Genomic DNA, 15673 nt, shown 5'->3' on the forward strand with positions numbered 1-15673 from the left:
ATGGTTCTGCATTTGCGGGCTTATAAAATGGGTTATCAAATTGACACCAACCTCCGCCAACATTGGCAGGCTTGACTAAAATGGTTCTGCATCCAAATTGGATTTCAGCTGAAAATTCAGCTTTCTTATTAATTTAATAATAAGAAAAATGCTCACGTTATTATAAATCTGGACCACGTGTTCTCGAACTTCTCGTGAGAGTCAAACGGATCAACAGTCTTAATTATTTATTGACAATTCGACAAGGTTTGCTGGTCATACTGGTCAACTAAACCTAAAGCCTTAATTGAACATGATGTAATAGAACATGATTGAACATGATTGAACGAATTAACGACATTATCTATCCTAACAAATCAGTATTCAGTGACTTTTGTCCATACTAATACAAGTCTCCAGTGATCCAATCAGTGCTCTGCGCTGAATCTATTTGCTCAAACTTGTTGGAAGCCATGAGCACCATGACTGATTTCCAGTACTACTTCATCTGCTTGATCCTCTGCTTCCTCTCCACCATCTTGATCAAATCCTTCTTCAACAAACCCACCAAGCAAACCACCACTCTCTGCCTCCCTCCTAGTCCACCGGCTTTGCCGGTCATCGGTCACCTTCACCTCCTCTCCTCCTCCTTGTCCAAGTCCTTGCACAACCTCTCCACCAAGTATGGTCCTCTCCTCCTAGTCAGGTTCGGCGCTTCTCGGATGCTAGTGGTTTCGTCAGCCTCCATGGCTACTGAAATCTTCAAAACCCACGATCTCACTTTTGCTTCTCGTCCCTCATTTGCTTTTGCTGACGAGTTGCCGTACGGAAACTTGGGATTCTTTGCCACCCCATATGGTGACTATTGGAGGTTCATGAAGAAGCTTTGCATGACAGAACTGCTCTCACCCAAGCAAATAGAAAGGTCACGCGCCATTCGACATGCAGAGGTTGCAAAGTTTTTGAGGAAAATGTTGGAGAGTGCTACAAGGAAAGAGATGGTTGATGTGGGTGCGGAGCTGATGAGGCTTACAAACAACAGTATATGCAGGCATGCTCTAAAATTTATCTGATATGATCTTTGAAATTTTCTCCAATATTTCTCTTTTTAACAAGTGCCTGTTTAATAGCAGGATGGCTATGAGCACTAGTTGTTCAGAGAATGGTGAGGAAGCTGAAAAAATCAGGGAGTTGGTAAAAGAATCATTTGAGTTGGCTGCAAAGGTTTGTTTTGGGGATGTGTTGGGCCCACTGAAGAGATTGGGTTTCTGGGTTTATGGGAAGCAGCTCATGGATGTGACCATGGGGTATGATAAACTTTTAGAGGGGATGCTGAAGCAGCATGAAGAGAGAGCAGAGAGAGAGGGTTGGGATAGAGAAGATAAAGATTTGATGGATATACTATTGAAGGCCTATCAAGATGATAAAGCTGAGGTCAAGATTTCCAGAACTCATGTGAAGGCTTTCTTGCTTGTAAGTGATTTCAATCCTTTCCATTTTCAAACCACATCTCCTTGTTTCTGATCAATTCATAATTTACCATTATGTTAGGATCTTTTCATCGGAGGTACTGCTACCACAGCAGAGGCCATGCAATGGGCAGTAGCTGAGCTCATCAACCATCCCGACAAATTCAACAAGCTCAGGGTGGAGATAAAATCGGTTGTTGGTAGTAGACTAGTTGAGGAATCGGATGTTGGAAACCTCCCCTACTTGCAGGCAGTGATCAAAGAAACACTAAGATTACACCCACCAGTGCCTTTGTCAACAAGAGAGAGCCGCCAAGCTTGTAAAATAAAAGAGTTTGATATACCAGAAAAGACTGCAGTAGCAATCAACCAGTATGCTATAATGAGAGATCCAGAGTTATGGGACAATCCAGATGACTTCAGGCCAGAGAGGTTTTTGTCTCCTGAAGAGAAAGCAGATGGGGAAATGAATCAGAAAGAGACTAGAGGACAGAATTTTCAATATGTTCCATTTGGATCGGGAAGGAGAAGGTGTCCTGGCTCGAATTTGGCAACCATCTTGTTGAATACTTCAATTGCTGCCATGGTTCAATGCTTTGATTGGAAAGTTGGAGATGGAAATGAGGGTAAGGTTAATATGCAAGTTGGCGCAGGCATGTCTTTGCCCATGGCTCACCCACTTATACTTTTACCTGTTGATCACTTCAACCCATTTGCTTCTTCAACATAGTTATATGTAAACTTGCATGTGGGTTATGCAAAACAAACTTGTGCTAAGAATAAAGGCAAGCTATATGGGTATTTGTGTTACTCAGTACAATATAACGAAATTTGATCATAGACTTCTTACATGCCACTCCATGTTTAGTATGCCATTGCGAAAAGTATACGATGTATAATGTGTTCTTAAAAATGATTTCTCTAAAAGGTAACTCCGGATTGAGATACAATTGGAGGGCAAAATTTCTTAATTTCTCCCCGACCCTTATTCTCGTTCACAAAGTTCACATGCGCATAACTAGTAACTACTCCAATTGACCAATTCTTGATTAATAGCAAAGGCAAGACTATACAGACAGAATTAACTGGAATTATCATCAAATAGACTCAGGTTGTACAATTGAATTTTTGACATTGCAACATTGCATTACAACAATTACAACTAACAGAAGAATAATTTGAAGTCCAGGATGTCCAGGGTAAACGTACAAGTTGAATGGATCTTATCTTTCATTACAATTGACATGTAAATTGTACAACCTCAAGGTTGAACAGCCTCCAGAAGTTTCTCATATACTTGCCTAGCAGACAAATCCTCCACCTGCAATAATCACCAAATGATAATGAAGAAGGCCAAGCAAGATCAGCTTAAGCAGTTTCTGAGTTAAATTGGCATCAGAACTTATACATAATTCAGGGGTATATTGCATACATAGCTTCTATCTGGATGCTGCCCAAGTGAGGTTCCCTAAATGAATTGTAGTTGCTCTTATTTTATAAGCAGTCGAAAAAATTAGATAAGAAAGAAATATCATGTCTTGTTTTTATCTATGTTGCCAAAGCAGAAATGTTTGTGCAACAATACAGTAAATCGGGGAATAGTGCATGGCAGCAAAATTATTGTATGCAATGCTCTGAATTTTTTTATAATAAAAATGATATTGTTCTCCTTAACATAGGCACATTTGAAACAGAGTATGATACACCCAAGCTGCCACCAACACCCACACCCATGAGAGAGAGAGAGAGAGAGAGAGTAAAACTTGTTTAACTCACCACAAGGAGTTTCGATTTATTATTCCACCCTCTCTGAAGAGTCATCTGGCTTAGTCTCAGACCCAACACCTGTGTAAAAAGCAAGTGTTAGATTTACACGTTCGAAAAGATTGGCTTCTTAGGTTAAACAGCCTAAGATGAAACAGAATCATACTTTGCCCATGAACTCCAAGAGTTCATTGTTTGCTTCTCCCCGAGCTGCAGGTGCAGCCACAGTAACTCTAACATCATCAGCATTCACTCCTGGCATAAGAGAAGAAAGTGGCAGCCACAGTAACGAGTTGCATGCTAAAAATATGACAGAAATACGTTAAACATTTCTTTTACTTGTGATTGCTGACCGTTGTGCACGGTCTTCCACTTCTATAGCCATTTGAGCAAGTCCTCCATCTAGGTTTGAAATGCAGGTTGGCACAGGAGCATCCTACATCACATATCAGATTACCCACCAATTAGGAAATTTGGATCACACTGTAGGAGACAGTAGTCTGAACTGCCATGCTCAAGCAGAGACAAACTTTCTTAATAGTTTCCCAAAATGTTTACAACCCAACAGATGGATATAATGAGAAATAAGCTCCTATTTCCCTTAATTTATAATAAAGAACCCAATTTCTGAATGCAAACTAAATATGAGCACGCGAGACATTTTTTTTCACAATCAAGTCAACAGATGATGACACAAAGCCTTTATAAACTACCTAACCTTGACCTCCGTCCAAGCAGTTAAGCACTTGGTATAAACTATGGTGACCAAACCACTGGCTAAGTAATGTTCTTTCCTCACATGACGACCACTGGGTAAGTAATGTTCTTTCCTCACATGACGACCAAACCACCTTCAACCAGAGCTACTTGATGTTGGGGTACAAGCTTCTACACATGTGGACCTTCACACATCTGTTTCACAAGCAAGGGCTTTCGTCACACGAGTAATGGTGGGCTTGACATTAGAACATTGAGAGGTAAGAGGGCCTTTGTTTCCATTGTAGGTGAGATCAATGTCACTGGCGGATAGCAAGCAAAACATCTGGATTATAAGAAAAATAAAAAAAGAGTACGGTCAAAAATAGATGAACTAACCACCACAATGGTGCAAATGGATTATTTAAGCTAAGTAGATGAATTAAAGTTGTTAAGATGAGGCACTTTCTAGTTGGATGATATTAGAGAAAGTATATACATAGATAGGCCAATAGTGTAGGCATAGTCCAGGTGTGTGTGCAAGGTTTTGGTCCTCCTTTTTTGGAATATACATATTTTGCGGGGTGTTGAGGAGGACAGCAATACTACGAACAGCTTAGCACGTTCTAGATAGAGATTTGGTGATGAATATTCTCAAGGCTAAACAGCTTACTAATTATAGGATATAAAGCTAAACTAGAATGCAACTTTGTATAAAAATAGTTAGTGATTGGTTGGATAGTTTGATGGTGTTGAGCCTTCCCAATCGGACTATAAATTGGCCTCAACTCAAAATGGAGTTGCATCATCCTTCCAAAGGAAAAAAAACAGAGAATAAAATAACAAAGTGGAAGGAGAATCAAGATGGCTATGAAATTAAGTTTCTTGGCAATGCTTTTGTGCTTATTGTTAGCATCTACACCTAAAGCTCATGCTAGCGTGTTTGACGTGACGAGTGCAACATACGGCGCAAAGCCTGGCTCTGATGTCAGTACGGCCCTGACCAAGGCTTGGAGTGATGCATGTGCATCGCCATCCGCGAGTAAAGTTGTTGTTCCGAGCGGGACATACAAGTTAAAAGAAGCAACTTTCAAAGGCCCCTGTAAGGCTCCTATTGAGATGCAAGTTCAAGGCACATTGCAGGCTCCAGCAGACGCTGGCCAACTCACAAGACCGGATACTTGGGTTGGTTTTCAGTACATTGACATGCTCACCTTATCAGGTGGTGGGACTTTTGATGGCCAAGGAGCACTTTCTTGGAATCAAAATGATTGCCACAAAAACAAAAATTGCAAACCTATTCCCGTTAATCTGCGGTTCGAATTCCTCACAAACTCCAAAGTTCAGGACATAACTTCACTTAACAGCAAATTTTTCCACATGCATGTTTTTCGGTGTAACCATACTACATTTCAACAGCTTACCATCACAGCACCTGACGAGAGCAGAAACACAGATGGAATCCATATCGGGGCTTCGACTGCTATCAACATTACTCATTCAAAGATTGGAACTGGGGATGACTGTATTTCTATTGGTGATGACTCTCACGAAATCACAGTGACTGATGTTACTTGTGGGCCAGGCCATGGAATAAGCATTGGAAGCCTTGGAAAATATAAGGAAGAAAAGGATGTAACCGGGATCATAGTTAAAAACTGCACCCTGACTAATACGGAGAACGGTGTGAGAATCAAAACATTTCCAGATTCTCCTTCGCCTAGCACTGCCTCGGGTATACACTATGAGGATATTATCATGGTTAATGTCAGTAACCCTATCCTCATAGACCAATTGTACTGCCCATATACTCAGTGTGAACAAAAGCCTCCTTCAAAAGTTAAGATCAACAATGTCAGCTTCAAGAACATTAAGGGCTCATCTTTCACTCCACTTGCAGTCAAGCTTGTATGTACCACGGGCAAACCGTGTGAGAATGTGGAGTTGACTGACATTGATCTCACCTACGGTGGAGACAAGGGCCCTCTTACCTCTATGTGTTCTAATGTCAAGCCCACAATTTCTGGCGTCATAAAGGCTCTTGGTTGTGCTACATCGTCCTTGGCACCTCTTCCTTTATCCAAGAAGTAGAAAGTACAAATTAATGTTCTCTATACATACATTGACGTGTTCTACTTTGCTTTTGTGCTACATGTTCTCTCTTTTGTCCAAGATAAATAAATACACAACACAATTTTCATCAATGCCAACAGGATTTAGAGCCCTCATAAACCCTAAACCCTATTATTACTGCTCTTGAGAAAGATGAGGAGGATTTGTGTGTGTGGAAGGTCACTTTTTAAAGAAGCTAAGTGCCTCACACATTCTTTCTCTTTGGTGAGATGGCGATATAGCTCCATAGAATGTAATAAGGTGGCTCACTCCCTTGCTAGGCATGCCTTGTTGTTAGATCAAGAATCTTTTGGTTAGAGGAAGAGTCTCCATGACTTACTTCATTGTTATTGGATAATACTCCAAGTTTATCAAATTAATGAAATCTTTCATAATTAAAAAAAGAAAAAAGAAATAGGAGGGTGAAGCTAGAAAACAATTTTTAGAGGGACCAAGACTGTGAATAACTTAGTTTGGGGGCCATTACATAAATCTTTTACAAATTCTTCCATGAAATGCTAGAAATGTCTTTAATTTTACGAAGAACTAAATGTAGGCTTGTTTATTGCTATTCTTTGGAAGTTTGAATAAAATTCAATGACTTTTGTCCCACATTTGTAGAAAGAAGAAATTGCGGGGTCTTTATAATTGTGGGAGTAATTGGAAGTTGGGCCAAGTAGAAGTCAATTGGGCTTCAAATTCAATTTGGGAATTAAATATTATATAGGTAATACATAATATTTAATATAAAAAAGATGGGCCTTGAGCTCTGGAAAAATTTAATTAAGACACCCAAAAGAAAATAAGTAATTTATTTTTTAATTTTTGCACAGCAGAATTAAATCTATAACATATTTAAATATTCACTAAAGAAATAATAGTTAATACATAATTACTAATTATAGTAATTAAAAAAGGCTAAGATATTACTTAATTACATATATTAAATTAAAGAAGTTGGCCAAAAAACAAAAGTAAAGAAACTAATTATATATTTTTAAAATGAAAAAAATAAAAATAAAAATCTCTCGACGAAATGTCGTCGGCAGAGGTAAGTTTCATCGGAAGAGGTCTAATCTGACAAATCTTTGCCGGCATAGACATGTGCCGATGCAACTTCGTCGAGAGAGTTTGCTATTTGACGGGTATAGCCATGTGGCTACACATTTAAAATATTCTATTTTACCGTATAGCCGTACGGCTATACTGTCAGAATATTATATTTAAGGCTATACTTTTAACATATTATTATTTTTTTAGTTTATAGCCGTTTGGCTATACTATTAAAATATTATATTTATGGAGTATAGCCGAACGGCTATACCGTTAAAATATTATATTTAATATTTAAATAGTATAGTCGCTCGGCTATACTATTTAGTGAAGAATTAGTATTTAAATATTTCAATTAATTTCATAAAAATTACTTAATAAATACTAATAAATTATATTTAATTATCTTAAATAATTTGTGGAATTTAAAATTATTTTAAAAATAGTTTCAATTATTTAAAAATTCTAAAACTCGAATTTTAATCTCCAAACTCTAAATCCAAGTTTCGAACCAAACGTCGTAGCTTTCGAACTTGTTCCAAAATCGTTCGCAAGCCTTAAACTCTAACTACAAATCTATTGTAGGGCTCTTAGGACTCGATTAGTCTTGGATAATCACCTAACTCGACCTAGGGCTTTACGATTTAGGTTTAGTTCTCAGTCTTGGGTTAGTATGATGTAACCGAACCTACACTAGACATGTCTCGGCGAATTTTGTCTAGATAAACCTAGCCCGACGAACTTTAATGGGATTGACCTATCTCGGCGAACTTTGATGGGATAGACCTATCCCTGTGAATATGTGTCGCTGGTCACCCCTTTTTATTCCTTCACAGCCAGAGCCACTGTGTCAAAACGACCGGTCGCTTTGCCCAAACTATCGGTCGCTTTGTCCTTTACTGAACATTAAGCCTCTGTGTCAAAACAACCGGTCGCCAATGAAAAATGATCGGTCAACTCCACGCTGCCAAAATCATTAGGAGGAAGTTGAACTGTTTTTTGAGATTTTGCCCAATCCGGACCCACAATCAGCTTTAGTACCCCACCAATCACCTTCCGAAGAAGTCATTTAGGTAACATCTCCTCCTGAAACTAATAACACTAATGAAAAATACCATGATGATTTGATTTTAGAAAACATAAAGGATGCAGATACCCTTATATACTAACTTCCAGAAAGAAAGAACCGTGGCAAACCTCGAGTACAGTAAGAAGCAGATCTTAAAGAGAAAGAAAAATACACTATCAATAATTATATATCTCTAAGCAGATTATTAGAGTCACATGTATACTTTGTGGAGCAGTTGGCAAATATATATGTCCCCAATAGTGTGACTGAAGCACTAGAAGGCTCAAAATGGAAAGAAGCCATGAATGAATAACTGCGATGACAGGACCCGGCCCAAATTCCACTTTGGAATCTGTGTCGAACCCGGTTTTCTCCATGCATAATCTTTCAAAACTTTTCTCAAACTACATTCAAATATGTATAACATACTATTGAGAAAACTAGTATCCATCATTCATCGATTTCAAGCCACCGAGCATATATTTAAATCAGGCATTTAATTAATTCTTTATTCATGCCAAAATCCGGTTATCCAAGCCATTCCTTATTCATGGAAAGTAAAAGCGATTACATAATAATTCATAAAAATTTAATGAAACACTCAAAACACAATACCATATTAACACAAATCTCTAATTACAATTACAACTACTAAAAAGCCTCAACCGAGCCAACAAAGCCCACAATCTAAGTCAATTGGGCTTGAAGGGCCCACGACCCCAATTGTTATATGACAATTTCTATTGGTCTATAACCAAAAGTTCAACCGTTCTAGAAGTCCCGTCACGATCTAACGGTCGGTTCGATCGCTGAATTTGACCAATTGGGCCCGCGGGGCCCACAACCTCTGATTTTTATCCAAACTTTACTATAAGTCCAAAAAGGTCTACTTCGATTGAGCAATCGAATTGCTCTCGATCGCACGATCGGACGGTAACCGGTTTACTTAACCCTAGAATCATTGATTTAGAGTATCCGGGACTCCCATTCTTGATTCACCATTTCCAACACAAATCCTAGAAGTATGAGGAACAACGCATTAGAAAATGGGACCGATTGAACGGTCCAAACCTATTGAACCCCGATATCACATAATAGGTGCAATATGCGTTCGACTGTCAAACGATAATCAAATCCAAATTCGAGCATACCTTCATGCTCAGGATGACAAGGGTAACAATTTAGAACTCTATAGGCCGCCACCCACAGCTGGCAGCGCGTGGGTGTCTTGAAAAAATTTTCAGCGATGAAAAATCTCCAAACCACCGGTGAATACATATGCCAACAGATTCAGACTTACTAGAGGACCAAGTTTTGTTCTTGGACCACAACCAAAAACTAGTCAGAACTAGCTGAATCAAAGCCGAAACCGTCGACTAAAATGGGTATTTTGAACGACCAAAATCACCCGAATTTCCAATCGTTTCAGTTTAATTTTCTTGGGTTTTTGAGCTGGGAAAATGTGGGGAAGATAGAGGACCTCAATACGAAACTTTTGCAACCAATTTTGCTCGAATCGGACACTGGATGGCGACAAAATCGCCCTAAAAAATTTGATGCCGCTCGTGTAGAGAGAGAGAGAGAGAGAGAGAGAGAGAGAGAGAGAGGCTGACTGGGTATTTTAAAACCCAACTTTGAAAAATTTACGTTTGTGCCGCTGCACTTCCGTTGACCACAACTTTTTCGTTATAACTCCTATTTGAGCTCACTACGTGTCTACGAACTTGTGAGAGCAAGCTCTAAGAAATTGTGCCTCTCAAATCCTCCAAATCCTTCTAGATCGAAAAGTGACTAAAGTAACCCTACCCCTAAGGGCAAAATTGTAAATCCACAATTAAATAATAAATTAAATAGTGATTTTTGGGACAGGGTGTTACATGCGAGCTCTCTAGAAGATTGCCACATGAGAGCTATCTTACGGAAAGAAGACTGTGGGATGCAGGTTGATCTATACTGTGAAACTCAAAGCAGATGGATCCATTGAAAGATATAAAGTTAGATTGGTGGTGAAGGGGTACACACAAAGATATGGGGTGGACTACCAAGAGACATTTTCCCCAATAGTCAAGATCAACACTATCAGAGTCCTACTGTCTCTAGCAACAAATCTAGATTGGCCACTACATCAGTTCGATGTTAAGAATGCCTTCTTACACGGAGACTTGGTAGAAGAGATATACATGGATTTACCACCAGGATGTGATTTAGCTCCTGAAAAGAAAAATCAAGTTTGCAAGCGCATAAATTCATTATATGGGTTAAAACAATCTTTGAATGCATTCATCTTTTTTACACATTATATCCTCACACAATTTTCAAAATTCCTAGTATGCCATCTACTTTAATCCAATAACGAGGATATTTTAGTAATTAGTACCACTCATACCCCAATTCCATATAGTTTAATAAACAACTTCAATAGGAATTCAGAATCTAATTCCCCTCAATTCATATGGTTTAATAAACAATTTCATTAGGAATCCGGAATATAATTCTCTTCAATCCATTTCATTCTCAATTCAATTCCTCAAAATCCAATTACGGATTAGTAAATATGCCATTAATTCCTTGATGTGAAGTAAACACAGAAATCCTCCATAGGTGGAATTTAATTCCTGATGAAAATTCCAATTCATGATTAGTAAATACACCATGAAAGTGCTATTGTCAAGCTAGGATTTACTACAGCAAGACAAAGACTTGGACAACGTCGTTTTCATGATATGTTATGTTCTACTAATTTAAACACATTGGGCCGTAACCTGATTGTGTCGGCCCGGACTGGCCCATTTAGATGATACCTCATTATATACGGCGACTCGTAATTGCCTATATAATCCTTAGAAATCTTAACCTTTCAACAGTCTTCTCTCTCTCTCTTCCTCTCTGTGTAGTAGCTCCTCCTGCTTAAGGTAAGCTAAGATCCGTTGCTCAATATCCTTACTTTTGATCAAGTCAGAGTCTTTTAGGCTATATGATTCACCTTTTAGGCTATATGATTCATCAATCTCTTTAGTGTTTGAAATTGAAACAGTTTTCTAGTTTTACGGACACACTTAGTTGCTTGAACTCCTGGAACTCAATGGTTGATATTTTTTTTCCAGAATAAAATCTTCAAAAGCACTTATTTTTTCAGTAATATAATGTTTGGCAATATTTGTTCTGGTGGGATTTGTCTAATTATGTATTTGTTGGGTGATTTTTGTACCTATCAGTGGTTATGTAACTCATCCATGGATGAAAGACTGAATTTCTGGAACTGATTGATTGAGAAATTTTCCAGAATAAAATCTTTAAAAGCACTTCGTTTGTCAGTAATATAATGTTTGGCAAGATTTGTTCGGTTGGGCTTTGTCTAATTATTCATTAGATTAGTTGGCTGATTTTGGTACCTATCAGTGGGTATGTAAGTTGTAACTCATCCATGGATGAAAGACTAAATTTTTTGTATATGGGTTGTAGGAAAATCACAAAAAGGCTTATCAATGGCAGTCACATTCCATGACATCAACTCGGCTGTTGGCCTGAAGAAATTGGATGACTACTTGCTTGCCCGCAGTTACATCACTGGCTTCGAAGCTTCAAAGGATGATCTCATTGTCCATGCAGCTCTTTCAAAGCCTCCACCATCAGAATTTGTGAACGTGTCTCGGTGGTACAACCATATCACTGCACTTCTTAGGATTTCGTAAGTTCTTATAACTTGTGATGGGTTTCTTTTATCTTTATTATTAGATTATGATGGATTTCTTCGAAGCTCATATATTTGGGTTAAATCTTTGACTTATTTGATTACGTCTGTTGTTGTAGTGGTGTTTCTGGACAAGGCTCTGGTGTCATTGTTGAGGGATCTGCTCCCATCACAGAGGAAGCAGTTGCTAAACCTCCTGTGGCTGATACAAAGGCAAGCACTTTTCTGCCCTATCTACTGAGTTCTTATTTGGATGTCTGTTTGCTTTTTGGCTTATAATGTGGAATGTTAGGGTTGGGCTATTATTGCTTTATCCGCTTTAAGAAATTGCATACAATTGTTATGCTCATGTGTTAGAATGTGATACGGTTTTCAGGCCTCAGCTGCTGAAGACGATGATGATGATGTGGATCTGTTTGGTGAAGAGACTGAAGAAGAGAAGAAGGCTGCTGAAGAGCGTGCAGCTTCCATCAAGGCATCTACAAAAAAGAAAGAATGTTAGTTTCCTATCTGATTTTCATCCCTTTCATATTAGTTTCCTATCTTGTTTTCAGCCCTTTCATATTAGTTTCCTATCTTGTTTTCTGCCCTTTAATATATCCATCTCCTTTCCCCTTTCACATTGATTTCTTTCGTTCTGAAGGTTTGTTGTTGTATTTTTCCATTGTCAGCTGGAAAGTCATCAGTCCTGTTGGATGTGAAGCCATGGGATGATGAAACTGACATGAAAAAGCTTGAGGAGGCAGTAAGAAGTGTTCACATTGAAGGCTTGCATTGGGGAGCATGTAAGTTCTTTCATCTAAGTTAATTGCAGGAATAAGCTAAGGGCCAGATTTTCTAACCATATTAGCAACAAAATTTGGCCGTTGATATGCACTTAATACATTAGCAATATGGAAGTCAATGTTATGACGTTTTTAGTCCTCTTGATTGATGCTAAACCAACCTTTATGTTCCTAATTTGGTTATTTATTATCTTGTTGATTCTGTAGCCAAACTTGTAGCTGTTGGGTATGGAATAAAGAAGTTGCAGATAATGCTAACAATTGTTGATGACCTTGTCTCTGTTGACACTCTTATTGAGGAACAACTTACTGTTGAACCAATTAATGAGTATGTCCAGAGCTGTGACATTGTAGCCTTCAACAAAATATGTAAGTATATTTAAAGTTTGTAATCAAGTAATCATTTTTGGACTATTTGTTCGAGATACGAATCCTCACTGTTGATTTATCCTTACCCTTGTTTCTCATTGCAGGATTTGGGCATGGAGTGTTCTAGTGTGAGGGGTTGCTAGGAAGATATTTTATATCTGCTCATATCTTGTTTCTTGGGGAATGATTTGAGACTTTATATTATCTTTGGTTATGATGTATTTTAGCATTCCTTTGATGAATAATATGCCAGTCCTTTGTAGGTTTGATAAGACGTCAGTTTTATCATAATTCATATTCTCAGTTTTGTTATGTTGGCGCTTGGAAGTTTTTTTCTTTGCTCAAGGATTTGATCTTAATGGTTCTCAAAAGAATCAATGGTTCAAGGATAATATCTGAATTTGGTATATATGCCCCACACGACTGATATACCTAATAAAACATTTTGTAGTAAATTCTTAATTTAACATCACTCTCTCTTTTTATTTGTTCCAAACCACATTACAAAATCTCCAAAATTAAGTAAAAACAAACCCATGATCTCATCCATCCAGACTCATGCGAGGAGTTCTGTTATCCCATTGTGATCATGTTTTCCTGTTGCTGTTTTTGTGGCAGGTTTCTAGAGTGTCTTACACTAGAAATGCATCTGCATGGTTAAAATGACTACAATTATTATTATTCCACAAAGTCTGGTCATATTGTGCCCTAAACCCTAAGAACAAAATTAAGAGCAAAATATGTACCTGATCCAAGATTGTGTTTATGCATTGACTTTACACATGCAAACGTACACTTGTAAAGAGCCGAGGTTGGCTTAAGCTGTGTTGATCCTTAATGCAATATTCTTTACATGCTGGACGACAAACATTCTTGTAATAAGCAAAATGCATACAATTTTGATAGCAAATAAGATCGATGACGACATTCTCGTTAAGAGCTCTAGACAGGGAAGTAGAGGAAAGGGGTGACGCAGTGGGAGAGGAGATGACGAGGAAGAGATGACATTGTTGGTGTGGCTCTTTCAATATCTTAGACATATTTCATCAAACGGTGCTTGAGTGTGAGTGGTGTTGGTAGCAGTATCTTAGACATATTTCATCAACTACTTTAGTTGAGAAAAGGGAAGACAATGTTGGTCTTCCCAATAGTACATGACTCTTGGAAAATGATAGTAGTTATTTAAGAAATAACATTTTTTTAAAAATTAACAAAGTTAGGAAAGAAACTGGATTCTAGCAAAGAAAGAAACAAATACACTAAAGGCTCGTTTGTGACTGTTTACATTTGATTTGAAGAACTTTTGCTTATAAACGTTTTTGTTAGAAGTGCTTTTATAGAAGGATGTTGAAAGTTTTTATTAAGAATCCAAATGTTTTTTCAAAAAGTACTTGAAAGTGCGCCCTCTTCCTAAAGAAGCACTTAATCGGCACTTCTTGAGAAAGCACTTTTATGACCAATAAACACTTTCTTTGTCAAACGTTTTCATAAATACTTTTCGCCCTTCCAAAAACAATTCCAAACAAGCCCTAAATCAAACACCAATAAAAGTTTTATTCTTGCAACTTTCCATTATCAGCTGGCAAGTCATCAGTTCTATTGCACGATTAATGCAAACAATTGTGGATGACCTTTTATAGTTCTCAAAAGAATTCAGTGGTTCTTTTTTTTGAATCTCTTTTTTCAAGGACTTAAAACATAATATCTAATTTCACATCACTTTTTTTTTTTTTCTTTATTTGTTCCGAACACATATTACGAATACGAAATATCCAGAATTATTTAGAACAAGCAAACTCATGATTTCCAATACATGCATCCAGAACATACTAGAAATCTGAACCATATAGAGACTCATGCAAGCGAGGAGGTCTGGAAGCACATTTTGTGATCATGTTCTTTAATTCCTCTTGCAGTTGTTGGGGCAGGTTTCCACATAAATTACACCTGCATTGTAAAATGAAGTTATTATTTCATACATATCCTCAACAACTCTACGAGTAGGATTTAGCTTTTGTGAAAAACAGGGAAAGGCAACAAGGAAAGGCAAGCAAGGGAGTGAGAGGCACGACAAGGCAAGGCAAAGGGAAGGCTAGGCAAAGGCAAGGCAAATGCAATGCATGAGAAGGCAAGAGAAAGAAAGGCAAAGGGAAGGCAAGGGAAGGGTAAGGCAAGGCAAGACATGTCAAAGCAAAGCAAAGGCAAGACAAAGCAAGGGAAAGACAATGCAAAGAAAAGGCAAGGCAAGGCAAAGGGAAGGCTTGGGAAAGCCAAGAAAGGCAAGGCTACACAAGGCAAGGAAATGCAAGGCAAGGCAAAGCAAGGAAAGGAAAAGCTAGGCAAGGAAAGGAAACGCAAGGGAAGGCAAGGTAAGGAAAAGCAAGGAAAGGCAAAGGCAAGGGGAGGCACATCAAGGGAAGACAAGGTAACACAAGGAAAAGGCAGGCAAAGGCAAGGGGAGGCACGTCAAGGGAAGACAAAGGTAACACAAGGAAAAGGCAAAGCAAGAAAGGCGAGGCAAAGGTAAGGTAAGGTAAGGCATAGTTAGGCAAGGCAAGAAAAGGCAAGTCAAGGTAAGGGAAGGCAAAGAAAGGAAAGGTGAGGCAAAGGCAAGACACGTCAAAGCAAAGCAAGGCAAAGGAAAGGCAAGGAAAGGCAAAGTTGGGGCTAGGCAAGGGGAGCCAAA

At 38.3% G+C, this 15673-nt stretch overlaps 4 protein-coding genes across 4 annotated transcripts; 3 read left to right on the plus strand and 1 right to left on the minus strand.

Annotated features, from left to right (window-relative positions):
* LOC18786746 (cytochrome P450 705A20) lies at positions 361-2304 on the plus strand. The gene is made up of 3 exons (XM_007219190.2): positions 361-1030; positions 1113-1452; positions 1531-2304. The coding sequence occupies exons 1-3, from the start codon at positions 453-455 to the stop codon at positions 2176-2178; spliced, it is 1566 nt and encodes a 521-aa protein (XP_007219252.1). The 5' UTR covers positions 361-452; the 3' UTR covers positions 2179-2304.
* LOC18784906 (UPF0235 protein At5g63440) lies at positions 2540-4254 on the minus strand. The gene is made up of 5 exons (XM_020556530.1): positions 4123-4254; positions 3552-3648; positions 3379-3467; positions 3225-3293; positions 2540-2769 (listed from the first exon to the last, which is right to left on the minus strand). Exons 1-5 carry the CDS (start codon positions 4252-4254, stop codon positions 2710-2712), a joined length of 447 nt encoding a protein of 148 aa, XP_020412119.1. The 3' UTR covers positions 2540-2709.
* Positions 4773-5999, plus strand: LOC109947090 (exopolygalacturonase-like). Its single transcript, XM_020556531.1, has one exon. The coding sequence runs from the start codon at positions 4773-4775 to the stop codon at positions 5997-5999; it is 1227 nt and encodes a 408-aa protein (XP_020412120.1).
* On the plus strand, positions 10978-13299 carry LOC18787059 (elongation factor 1-delta 2). Its single transcript, XM_007218248.2, has 7 exons — positions 10978-11054; positions 11605-11830; positions 11953-12046; positions 12210-12330; positions 12505-12618; positions 12826-12987; positions 13092-13299. Coding segments are annotated over exons 2-7 (696 nt in total). The 5' UTR covers positions 10978-11054; positions 11605-11627; the 3' UTR covers positions 13094-13299.

Source organism: Prunus persica, chromosome G2, assembly GCF_000346465.2.
Source record: "Prunus persica cultivar Lovell chromosome G2, Prunus_persica_NCBIv2, whole genome shotgun sequence".
Classification (NCBI taxonomy): Eukaryota; Viridiplantae; Streptophyta; class Magnoliopsida; order Rosales; family Rosaceae; genus Prunus; species Prunus persica.